General features: G+C 33.7%; 1 protein-coding gene across 1 annotated transcript; it reads left to right on the forward strand.

The window, feature by feature from the left end:
* The first annotated feature begins 869 nt into the window (after window positions 1-869).
* Window positions 870-5,854, forward strand: LOC110774470 (uncharacterized). Its single transcript, XM_021979012.2, has 8 exons — window positions 870-1,093; window positions 2,039-2,076; window positions 3,100-3,165; window positions 3,270-3,353; window positions 3,434-3,468; window positions 4,617-4,702; window positions 5,396-5,461; window positions 5,607-5,854. The coding sequence occupies exons 1-8, from the start codon at window positions 1,027-1,029 to the stop codon at window positions 5,639-5,641; spliced, it is 477 nt and encodes a 158-aa protein (XP_021834704.1). The 5' UTR covers window positions 870-1,026; the 3' UTR covers window positions 5,642-5,854.
* Window positions 5,855-12,910: the final 7,056 nt, after the last annotated feature.

Genomic DNA, 12,910 nt, shown 5'->3' on the forward strand with positions numbered 1-12,910 from the left:
AAAAAAATATATATACAATGCAATGTGAAAATATAGCAAGTTTGAGAAAGTTATTGGAGCTATGGCTACTTTGATGCCACTTTGGGAGCATCTTGTCTTGCACAGATGCAATGACAAAGACAAGGAGGCTATTGGTGCATAATATGACTAGCGATTTTTATGAGATGAATCATAATTCTCAAAATAATCAAATCCCATTAAAACAAACAAAAATAAAAGAGAAGAAAAGTAATGAAGGAAGATAATAAACTCAATGGCATTGAAGCAAGTGAGAATATGGTTTTGTTAGATTGTGTAGTTGCATTTAGAAGGATTTTAGGGTTAAATGGGATGCTGAATAAATTTGTTTATTTCTCAATCTATCTTCTAAAAATCTTTCTAAGAAGCTTCATTCCATTCAAATATTTGGTTAGTTTTGAGATAATTTATCATAATCATAACTCATTTTCTCATCCAGTGTCTTCACTTAAACCTAACTCAAATAGGTTACATAATCTATAGTCTTGCTATTATGATATCAAAGTTTTAGAATATGAGGTGTGATGAAAAATGTTTCATTTTTTTATATAGTATAAACGACGGCCTAAATTAGAGGGAAGAAAGATTTATTTCGCATACACACACAAATGATGGTATAGAGGTTCGAACATGAGATCTCTGGTTAGTAAATAAATGCCCTTTTTTTCATTGAATTAGACCCGTTGACATGAAAAATGTTTCATATGTTACGTACTTTCGACCAAAAATGTTATATACTTTGGCATGTGATTTATTTATATTTAAATATATGGTCTAAAGTAAGAGCCTAATTATGGACTAGAGTGTCTGGATGAGACGGACCAGGAGGCTTAAATAGACAGAAACTGAAAAATACCAGGTACACTCTCACACCCAGTAGGTTTGAAGTGCAAGGGGCAAAGGCAAAGCAGCAGCAGCTGCAGCAGCTATATATACTCAGACAAAGCCTTTCTAATCCCTAGCTTTCTTCTTCTTTCTCTCTGTCTCGTCTTGAAACATCAATCGAAAATGGGAAGAGGAAAGTTCAAGGGCAAGCCCACCGGTCACCGCCACTTCTCCACCCACGAAGAGATGGGTAATCTCTCTCTATCTATTTCTCTCTATTTGTCAAATCTGATTCAAATTTATATATGTATATGTATATGCGTATGTATATGTATGTATGCATGCGTTGCGCAGGGTCTCAGTTGTTTGCGCTTATCTAGATCTAGATAAGTTTGTGCAAGTTTTAGGCATTTCTGGTTTAGAAATTTTAGCTGTCAATCTGAATTTTTTCATCAAATTTTGTTCTTTGAAGATATTTCATTGACTGCGTTGGAATGTTGGTTATGTTCGTATTGATTCACCTTAAGTTTGGACCAGTAAATTGGATGACCTCTGTAAGAACACAAAAAGGAAAACTTGTTAAAAATGGTTGATTCTTTTGGATTGAAATTTGGACTGTATCTGTTGGGTATAGAATTCAATTTAACTAAGCTTTAATTCCTAATAGGGTGTACGTGAGTCCCTTTTGACCCCTTACGCTGTGAAAACATTCTCAGTCAATTAAATTTGCATTTCATCACTACTTTTGCTTCAAAAGACCATGATGTTCGTGTGGATGATTTGAAATATACTCTGTATTAAGGAGCATATGAAGTGTAATTGTTGATTGTACGTTTCATTATATGTCAGGCTAGGAAAGAATATTTCCCTCAACTCCTTTTTTTATACATCATGGTTTCTTGGGATGGCTTTATTGGTTAATATGATAATAAATTTAAGGTTGTTGTCTATCATACTTGAGTAGTTATTGACGGGTTTATCAGTTGTATTCTATATTACTGTCTGAAGTTAACAATTTGTGATCTTGTATATTTGGGTGATGGTTAAATAACATTGCTTTTGCTTAAGTGTCAGACAGTTTTCTTATTTTCAAATACTATTGATAATTGGTAAACTTGTTTCAAATGCTTTTGTACTTTCATCTGCTATTAGCTGACTTTATTTTCCTTTGTGTCTATACTTCAAATGGTTGCAGTTGCTGGTACCTCTGCTCGTCCACGTAGTTTTAAAAGGGTAATAATTTGTCCTTTGTTCCTAAGTATTACACTTTTCTCATATATTTTAGTTGAAGACACTGCACTTTCCATGATGCAGTCATGATTGTCAAATATAGAGGTGATGGTTTCTATAGGATTTTCTTATAGTATTTTGTTTGAAAATACATACACACACAGATGCAGGCAATGGGTACATGACATTGGCATGTTGAACTAATGCACTGGATGCATCCATATTGATGTAATCATATTGCAAATTCTTCATTGTATCCACAAGAAATGATCTTAGCAGAAGTTGCAGAACCAGGATGTTCTGTAACCAAAACTTTCTGGCTAATAGGAATCATATGAAGCATGGCCGAACCACAATGCATCTGTCTTGGATGACTCTAAGCATTACATGATTTCGAGGGTTACTACGTGAAACAAAGGTTTGTTTTCCCTGTAGAGCATGTCTCCTTTAGGAAGTTTATGGACTTGCTGCAGTACTCCAAGGAGTAGCTTTTGCCTTCTACGAAAAACCCACACTCAACCCATCTGCCCAAACATCATAATAAAAATGTTCTTAATATGAATCTCTTGAAAAGAATTCCTAATATGAATTGCTCAAAGAGTAGCTTATGTGTTATAGTTTTCCTACTTTTCGTGTCGAGCTGTCAACAGTCAACAGGCTCTCTTGATTTTGCTTCCATTGTAGGCTAGCATTGGGGAGTAGGACTTTTGATCCACTGAAACACACACATTAATTCCTCAAGAATGATATGACAGGCCGTGAATGTAGGAAACTATTAAAGAGCATAAAGTTTTCAAGTATGAGATAGTATTTTGAAAGAGGCAAATCAATATAATCATTGTTGGATATTGTCTGAAATAACGTGATTATTGAAGGCAGAAAATTACTCTATTGTCATTGAAATCATCTTTTTTAATGTATGAGGAGACTTTATGGTTTGTTGATTTTATCCCCTTCTGTTGCTATGAATTTAAGTTTTTGGTGGTGCTTCTGTATATAAATGTCATATTTATTTAATATTATCAGGAAGAAGCTGAAGAGGAGGAAGAAGTAGAGTCTGAAGAGGAATCATCAGAAGAAGAAGAATCTGAAGTCAGTATACTCATTGGTGCTTTATTGCTATTCCATTATTCATCTGGTAGCATTTGCATTTCTTATGATTCCAACTTACTGAAATTGTGGCCATATGTTAACAGAAGCGGAAAGGCACTCAGGGAATCATCGAAATTGAGAATCCCAATCTAGTAAAACCAAAGAATGTGAAGGCTAAAAATGTCGATGTAAGCTCGTGACCATATTTTATATTTACTTGAAGTAATAACTCAATCATCATAATTGTTTGGTGTTATTCTTTTTGTAGATTGAGAAAACTTCGGAGCTCTCAAGGCGTGAAAGGTATGCATTGCTCCTTGCCTCTTGTGCATTCAATATCTGGAGGCCAAGTTCTGTAGCAAGCGTTCTATGAAACAAAATCTGCTTCCTCATTGATGATGCTTGTATCTTATTTTTCTTTTGTTTTTCCAGAAATATGTTATTATTCTCTAAAATCAAAACTGTCCGATTGGGTATCAGGCTTTAATAGTAGCATCTGGTTCTATCTATAAGCACCAGAAGGTCCTACATACTATAGGATGACCCTTTTTTGTTCCTGGCAGTTCCTTGTTTTAATTTACATATGTCATACCACAGACTATTTTCACTGTCCTTTTGGTTTTGGTTTTCATTTGTTGGAACGTTACACTTGAGGAAAGACTTTGAAAAATAAGTGAAACTATTGGTGGTATGGGTGGTGGAGTTGGCTGTGAATTGCTATAAGATTTGGCTATGTTTAGCTTCTGAAATTGGTCTAAGTTTGAGGGTCTGATTGTTAAACAAGGAGAACCAATTGTCCAACAGTTCTTATTAATTGATTCGGGTAACTGTACCTTTTTGCATTTTATGCAACTGAACTTTATTTCGCCACTTTGTTGTGAGTGTTCCTGACAATGGGGGCAAGTGGGATACATATTTGTCAAACTGAAGGCATATCATAGAGGGGTAAATCATAATTTTCTTCTAGGATTCTTTTCACCAGCAGCATTCGTGAACTACTAATAATTTTTTGTCAAAAGTTATGTTTTGTTGAAAAGATTTAGTTTTTTATCAGAGACGGGTTTGCATAAATTCCAGCTGAATATATTATTTAGGATTGTTCAGGACAATTAAATTTCTTTTTCATTTTTAAGAATTGAAATATGCCTGTAATATTCTGCCTCATGCTCTGGCATTCTGTTTTTCATCTTATGAAGATTGAAACTTTCAATGTGTAACTTTGATCATAGCGGGTGCTGAATGTCATTCGCATAGGTCTATGCTTCCAAATAGTACTTGTGATGGTTGAACCTCCAAGAGATACAAATTTTTTAGTTACAGTTTCTTAGATTTCTATATAATTGATTTGCAAAGGCTTATGATCAATATTTTCGAATTGGTTGTTCTTGGAGCCAAATATTTGAGTGATCAAAGCTTAATTAGTGTGTCAACTTAATTCTATCTGTTTGCAGAGAGGAGATAGAGAAGCAAAAGGCTCATGAGCGGTACATGAGGTTGCAGGAACAGGGAAAAACGGAACAAGCAAAAAAAGATTTAGGTAATATTGGAAACTGATAAATTCTAGCTCCATTTTTTAGCAGTTTATTGAAATTACATTAGGCGTGTAATAATATGCTAACTAAATTTTCTCAATTAGTATACACAGAACATGGGTTCATATATTTTTGCTTAAGACTATCATATTTTGTTGTCTTTATATTTCATTGCTGATATGTGGCTCCACTTATTGGTGGCTACAAACTAGATGTATGTTGTGTCTAAAGTTGAGTAAAAATTAGTTGGAGAGAATGTTATGTCTGCATCTCTTGCTTTTTAATATATTCAACATTCCTTGATTTCTGTAACAGTGATACAGTAGAATTGTGTGCAATCAAGTTGTATAGACCAATTATAGACTTGTCCAGGCCATCCATGGTTCTTCCTGAATAGATTTTTCAACTGAGGTGGTGAGATATTGCTTGTCCAAGTATTAGAGGATTATATTGGATATTAGCTAGACATTTAGCAAGACAAAAGAATTTGGATTGGAACTTTATAAGGGGTTTGGGATTTTTGTCTACTTTGTTGCTCAGTTGGTGTAGTTTGGTGGTGGTGAGTATGGATCTGATCATGTAGCCATGCTTGGTTCTAAATGTCTTTCGATGGATTGGAACTTGACTATTCTTTTGATCACCTCTGAACATCATCTCTATTTCACTGTTTCATTCTTCTATTTAAATTGTTCTTGCAGAACGCTTAGCCCTGATTCGCCAACAAAGGGCAGAAGCCGCTAAGAAGCGAGAAGAAGAAAAGGCTGGTATGTAGCCCAAACTGTGTTCCCCTTTGTGATACACCTGCTCTGCCTCACCTGTTTTCTTTGTTCAAGGCTGGAATAGTGCTATCTAAATCTTGATGATCCTCTTTTTGCCCTCTGTACTGATAGTGATCTATGATTTTCTCAGCCAGGGACCAGAAAAAAGGCGAGGGACGCAAGTGAAATAAGTTATGGAGAAGCCCAGTAGATTCACTTGGGCTGCTTATTTTTAATGTTTGACCTTCTTATATGTATTATCTGTATCCCAATCTAGCTTAAGTTACCAAAGTTTTTGCTTTCTTATTTGACATGACTACTGTATTTATAAACTGTCAGTTTGTTTCGGTGTTAATTAAAACATGGTGTGGGGGAGAAAACATCTCTTGGTCATTGAAACTAGAAGTTTTAATAATCTCAATATAGAGTTTGGTTGAGGTTGACATGAGGATGCATAGAGTATCCTTTGTGTGCATTTCTTGTTCAACTCACTTTTCCCTGTATAATTTGCGTAGTAGTTGTTTTGGTGAGCGGCTCAAACGAACTTACAGTTTCAGGCACCCAGGGTTTCTCTTTTCGGACAAACAAAAGGATATTGACAACATGTTTTGGGTTAATCGTTTTATTAGTCCCTGAATTTAGACATGATTTGCATTTGAGTCCCTTAATTTTTAAAATCATTCCTGTGTTCCTTTAATTTAATAGAAAAGTTGATATAGATCCAAATTCTCATCTAGAAGTTGGGTTTAATCCTCGGATTTGGTGACTTTGATACAAGTCCTTTGACTTTTGTGCCACATAGGATTACATTCCTTTTTGAATATTGTCTGATGTAATCTTTTTATTTTATATATTTAAAATCATTTTTTGTTCCAATATTGCCCATTATCTTAGATTACTTACCTTAATGAGATAATTAGCCAATATTATATTTCTTTCCTTATCCAATTTATCCTTGCCCATTATCTTCGATTACTTACCTTAATGAGATAATTAGCCAATATTATATTTCTTTCCTCATCCAACAACTCTTAATGAGGTAATCTTATTATTATTATTTTATGTTGAATATATGCTCAACTTTTAATCAGGTTCAGTTATTTTGTTCTTTTTAGTTGTTCTTTTATGTATAGTATACCGGAGACATAGGTACGTAATACATTTTTCTTCATATATATATATCTAAATTATAGGTAACATATTCCTTTAACAAAAAAAAAAAGTTATTAATTGACTTGTGTTTTGACATACATGAGATATAGGTACCACACTTTTTTGCCTTTTTGTTTATGAATCTAAGTTATAGGTAACATACGATTTACCATTTATCTTTTTTATGTACCGGAGATATAGGTAGTTTTCTATTTTTTTATCTGACTTATAGGTAGTTTTCTAATTTATGTTCCTAACTTATAGGTAACATGATTTATCACTAAGTATTTTTCGTTACTAATAATAACACTATTTACTTGTATGTCAGGTATATAATTTAATGTGGGTGCTTGTATTGGTATAATTTGTGGGTCTTTACTTTGTATTGATTAAATTGTATTTTGTCCATATATTAGGAATATTATGAAGGAAAGAATTCAAAATTTAAATTATGGAATTCAATTACAAGGAAATAATGTATTAAATTTAGATTTTCAATGTGTTTTCCTTATTTACCTCAAAGGGTAAAATTGACACAACAAAAAAGTAATAAATGTAAAAGGACCTGCATCTAAAACTAAAACCGCGAGGACTAAACCCAATGATAGCTAATCGTTGTGGACCTAGATCTAAGAAGCCCTTAATTTAACTTCACTTTCATTAGGACAAATGGTCCAGCCATCACTTTTGTTAACTTTTTCTGTTAAATACAGGGGCAAAATGGTATTTTTATATTAAAATAAAAAAATTAATGAAAAATCATATCTTTAAAATAACATTAAAATCAAATCAAATAAAAAACCAATAAAAAAAATCAAGTTTGGGGAGAGTAAAGGGCTAGTTTGGCATTGCTGTGCTTAAAAAAAAAACTGTTTTTGCTGTGCTGCAAAAATAATCAGTTGTGAAAAAAGACAGCTAGGCATTTGGTAAACTGGTTTTAAAAAAGAGCTGTTAGTAGTTAAAGTGTTTGGTAAATTTTTATCAAAATGCTTTTAATGTGTATAATGATTGAAAAAGGCATGATGATGAATCTGTCTGTTTTTTTCTTCTTTCTTTTTCTACTTTTGAAAAAAAAAAAAAAAAAAAAAAACCCAACTTCACTACATCAATTTTTTTTTATTTACACTTTTTTTATAAAAAAAAAATTAATCTACAATTAGCACACATATTTTGCCATAAATTATAAATTACTATTATAACAACTTGCCTTGTGTATGTGAATAATGAGAATATTGGATTTTGTTTTGCTGAGGAAGCTGGGGTGGGATTTTCATTGGCTGGAGATAACGAGGTGGGGAAGCTGGTGATTGGATTTTTTGTGGTTGGAGTGAGGAAGAAGAAGAATTGATATGCACAGAGAGAGGAAGAAGAACCCCACCCGACCCCGATATCACCACACCCAACCCCTTCCTCCACGCCAGCCCCACAAGATGAACCCCACCCCACCTAACCCAACCACAACCCTTGTTCATGTTTTCTTCTATGCATTTGTGGAGTGAGGAAGAAGAAGAGAGAAGAATTGAAGTTTTCTTAGATCCCAAATCTAGGGTTTTTCAATCAAATTCAAATTTTTTTGCAGCTCATTTGTGTTTTCTGTTAAATCATAAGTGTGCGGTGATGAGACTACTTGTGGCCTAGAGTTTATGATCTGGGTTCTTCTCCCAAAAGTCTAATCTATTCAAAAAAAGGAAGAAGAAGAATTGTCATTTTGGAAAAGTCGTGAGAGCGTTATGGGAAAAATGAAAATTTCATTAAAAGGACGAGTTGTTTTTTTTTTTAAAGCAGCTTCTCAAAGCTGGTCTCAAAGCTGGGTCCAAGCAGCTTTGAGAAACTGCTGTGGATGACCCTAGTTTTTAAAATAAGGTGGCTTTCTTTGGTTTACCAAACACTTTCACTTGCAAAACTTATTTCTAAAGCGGCTTATTTTTTAATCACCACAATCCCAAATGCAGCCTAAAAATCGGGATAGAGGGGGAGAGAGAGAGTTTAATTTTAATTGTTTATTCATATTTTAATCAATTTAATACAAAAATACCATTTTGCCCTTGCATTTAATAGAAAAGCTAACAAAATTAACGGCAAGACCATTTGTCCTAATGAAACTGAAGTTGAAGGACCACGGGAACGATTTTGGAAATTGAGGGACTTAAATGCAAATCGGGTCTAAATTTAAGGACTAATAAAACGATTAACCCATATGTTTTTACAACATGCCATCAAGGCAACACCACAATAATAGGCCTACCCATAGCTGGGTATCAGATCCATCATAAATATATATTGTTCTCGCCATCTATGTGCGGAGAACTTGAAACTTCCTCTAATCAAATGAAGACAAATACCACTAGATCAAGGGCTAGTCGATGACATACAATGCTTCTTTTAGCTCTACAAGTTGGTGTCTTGATACCCATCTCTCTCCCATGTTTAGCTAAACCCTCTTCCTTTCTTTTTCTTTTAGGGGCCATTTGATTCATGGGAAAGGAGGCTTGGGAATGAGAATTCAATTGCTTTCCCATGTTTGGGAAGTCCGGGCATGGGAAACGGATTCCTGGCACATGAGAAAGTATGGGGGAAAGTGAAGCCCCCCTCTTAACTTGGGTTTTGTTTTCCCTCTTCATGGGAAAGTTTGGGAAAATGAGCCAACATTCAACGCACAATTTTCATGACTATTTTGTCCCTATGAACAATTTATAATTACAATGTATCATTAAATGCATTCTTTTTTTATTTGATTTAATATGGGTATAATTGGAAAATTATACAAATTTAGTTTTCCATTCCTACTCAAAACAAACATGGGAAAGGAAAAAAAGTGAAATCTCCCGGTTACTTTCCCAACATTACCAAACGTGGGAAAGGAATCTTTCATTCCCATTACTTGGGAAATGACATGGGAATTGATTTCCCCTCAAATCCATTCCGTGAACCAAACGGGGCCTATATCTACCTCAATCTCAACCAAAATCCACTTGAGCCAATAAGTAGCATTGGTCCAACAGCTTTCGATTTCTAAACGAATAAAAGAACAAAGAATCTATGAAGTTTCAGATATGATTGAAATGGCAATGTAGCAAGTTGTGGACGGTGGGTTTTTGATTGGGAGCGTATCTGTTGATCGTCCATTTGAGGTTATAGAAAGTGAAAGAATCTGGTCTTAAACCGCTGTTTAAGCAAATTACAAGCTGGAGAAAGAAGAAGGAAGATACCTTTGATGCTTGATTTGGTTTGTTTACATCAATTGGGCGGCTACATGATCCACAGACCTTTTAAATTCTTTATCTTTATGCATGAATGTTTCTCAAATTTGGAATGTTCTTTGTGCTTTGCTTTTGTCCATGCTCAAGTTTTCTGTAATCAACTTCTTGTTTTGACAACTTCAGGCATTTTCACTAAATTATAAAGTGAGATCTGCAATCTTAAATACATCATTAGCAGCCTCATGAGAGAATTACATTCAACCCCTCTACACGTTGTGGAGAAGTTATCCCTTCTCACACTTACTAAACAAGTAGTCTAAACCTTAAGGGGAACGCTGTTGACCAAAAACAATCTTGTAGCTTTCTTTTTTCATTTTGTTAATCGGATTGGAGGAACCGAACTTTGGACATTTTCCAACATCAAGAAGAGAAATATCATTAGATCAAATAAGCTCGCAGTCGACGTCGTAGTTACAACTTGATTTTGGGTAACAAAAGGACAACTCCACTCCACCATAATTTTGGATCCAAGAGTCATTTATCAATGCATAGCCCCTGACTTTAAACAATTGTAGATGAGACCTGTTTTCTTTTTTCCAAATATTATTTGCCTCAACTATTTTAAAAACTCTCAAATGGCAAAAGAAATCAACACATAGAGATTTATATTTTGTTGGGGTCCAACATGCACGTAAGAATTGAATAATTAGGTTTAGTTAATTGTATATATGAATTTTTTTCATGAACGACAATAGGGCAGCTAAACATCAGCTTTTGTATCTAGACTCTTTGATAAGTAATGGATGCAATTTAAGTATGCCTAAATTTTGGTTAAAAAAATGGGAAGGTTTGGGCTGCGCGGCATCCTAAAGAAAAAAGAAAAGAAAACAGAGGAATTATAGTGTTTTGAAGTAAGAAGAATAATAAAATAAAAATAAACATTAGGTCAATTGATTAAGATGGTGTATCCACCATTGGTGGACCCATGAATTTTTTAGCGAAGGTGCAATTTTGACCAGGATAAAAAAAAAAAAAAAAAAAACAAGTGCAGTGCAACAGCAGACTGACTTCGTTTAGGCTTTTTGTTGAACACCTAGAGTGCACCTCCCAGGTTGAGTACATGTGCAATATGCAACACCTATAATGACTTTTTCGACGAGGGAAGATGCAGCTACACCTCCTTACATCTTAATAATTCCGCCACTAGTACCTGCCCCTTTGCACACGAGTTCGATCTTCTTCCATATACATTAGAGTAGTCAAATATTTTGTACCAAAAAAAAAAGGAAGGCATAACTTAGTTGAGTATAATAATTGGAAAGAAAAAAGGAAAAAGATGGCATGAAGATTATCCTTTCTTGTGGTTCATTTATCACCAGTTGATTAAAATGGAAAGGAAAAAGGTGCCAATAAGTATCATTCTTTCTCCAGCAATATACAGAAAGAAAAGAAAGAAGATTAAATACTCAATTGGCCCACCACAAACTCCATCCTATTTTTTTTTTGGTGAGAAGAGAATGGACCACATTGACAAAAGCCAAAACTTTATCCCTATAATAGGAAGAAATGTAATTTACAACTCTAAATGTGAGGAATATACTTTTGGCATTTTGAATTTTCAGTTTATGTTTTCTTATACTCTTCGCAGTACTTTTGGGTGATGTGGATTGTTGACATTAACTCTTATGCCAATTAGTCCTTTTTTTTCTTCTTTCAATACAGTCCTAAAAAATAATTTCTTATTACGACTTTATTTGGTATATAATTTTACTAATTTTTCAGGAATTTCTAAAAGTTATAATTGAATACAAAAATACTTTTATAGGATTTTTAAAATTTTAATAAAATAGCCAACGAGGCTTAACTAGGTGAAAATGGGCATTGACTTGCACACCAATGGTCTCAGATTTGAACCCCCATGACACCTTGACAATGTTTATGTGGGAAAAGCCCCCTCCCCTAATATCGCTTTTATAAAATAAAAATTCATTCAAATACACTCAAAGTCTAAATTCGAGAAAAATATTTTAAATTCAAATGAATTTAATATTTTTTTTCTTGACAAACTATTAGAATATTTACAAATTACTTACAACAAGCTAATAAATAATAAAATTACACTGTTATAATCGAACTCATTACAGATAAATATCGTCCTCGTCATTCATGTGAGTCGAATCTAAAACCTCCTTCAACAAAGTTGATGCAAATACCGCTAATCCAAAGATCAAACAAATTTCATATTGAAGGAACCTTTTTCGTCTTTTTTTCCCTTTTCTTTTTCTTTGTTATCAGTTTGCATACCATGACAATAACATAAGTTGTTATGAGGTAAGTCAAAAACAGGTATTCCGACCCAAAAACCAGAACGGTGGCTTTTATTAGTGAAGGATGACAAAGAAGAAGCACAACAAAAACGTTTGGCTTTTAGATGTTTAGGTCAACCAGAGTGTACTGTAAATGAGTTTCTAGGAAGTGGGTTTTATTGGCCACCAAAATATTGATAATTTATTTATTTATTTATGTTTAAGATGGACTTAACCTAATGCCACCCTCTAAAGGTCCATCTTAATTCAATGTCATTGATAAAAAAACTAATATCATTCTTTGATGTTTTTTTAAAAATGTCTTTACCACGTGAATTGTTTTTGTTGACATGTGGATATGATTACCATAATTCAATCTCATCATGGTGGTGGTACCTGTCAACTATCCACAACATATATATTTAATTGATTAGAGGGGAAAAAAAAGTAAGAGTTGAACTTTAATCGTAAATGTAAATGAAAACGTTTATATTGTCTTGATGAGTGGCAGATTCAGAATTTGAAAGCCGACTAGACGAAACTTACTTACTAATGCATTTTTATATATAAATAAAAGCTTAACAAAAACAAAAGACACAAATAAATGCAATGCAATATAAAACAACACTATTTAAATCTAAAATTTTACTATACAAGAAGCTTAGAAGTCAATTTTCTTTCATATATGTTAAGTATGTACATTTTTTTTTTCTTCTTAAATTTATTGGCCGGGCGGCTGCCTAGTCGAAAAAGGGCTAGATCCGCCCCTATACACGTGTGGCAGTTATTACCGAAAA

This window comes from Prunus avium, chromosome 4 (assembly GCF_965620075.1).
Source record: "Prunus avium chromosome 4, drPruAviu1.hap1.1, whole genome shotgun sequence".
Classification (NCBI taxonomy): domain Eukaryota; kingdom Viridiplantae; phylum Streptophyta; class Magnoliopsida; order Rosales; family Rosaceae; genus Prunus; species Prunus avium.

Excerpts from the sequence above, each read along its gene's own strand:
- LOC110774470 (XM_021979012.2), top strand. The coding sequence starts at position 1,027 with ATGGGAAGAGGAAAGTTCAAGGGCAAGCCCACCGGTCACCGCCACTTC. Across the intron at positions 2,077-3,099 it reads GTCCACGTAGTTTTAAAAGG|GAAGAAGCTGAAGAGGAGGA; the intron begins GTAATAATTTGT and ends TAATATTATCAG. Across the intron at positions 3,469-4,616 it reads GAGCTCTCAAGGCGTGAAAG|AGAGGAGATAGAGAAGCAAA; the intron begins GTATGCATTGCT and ends ATCTGTTTGCAG.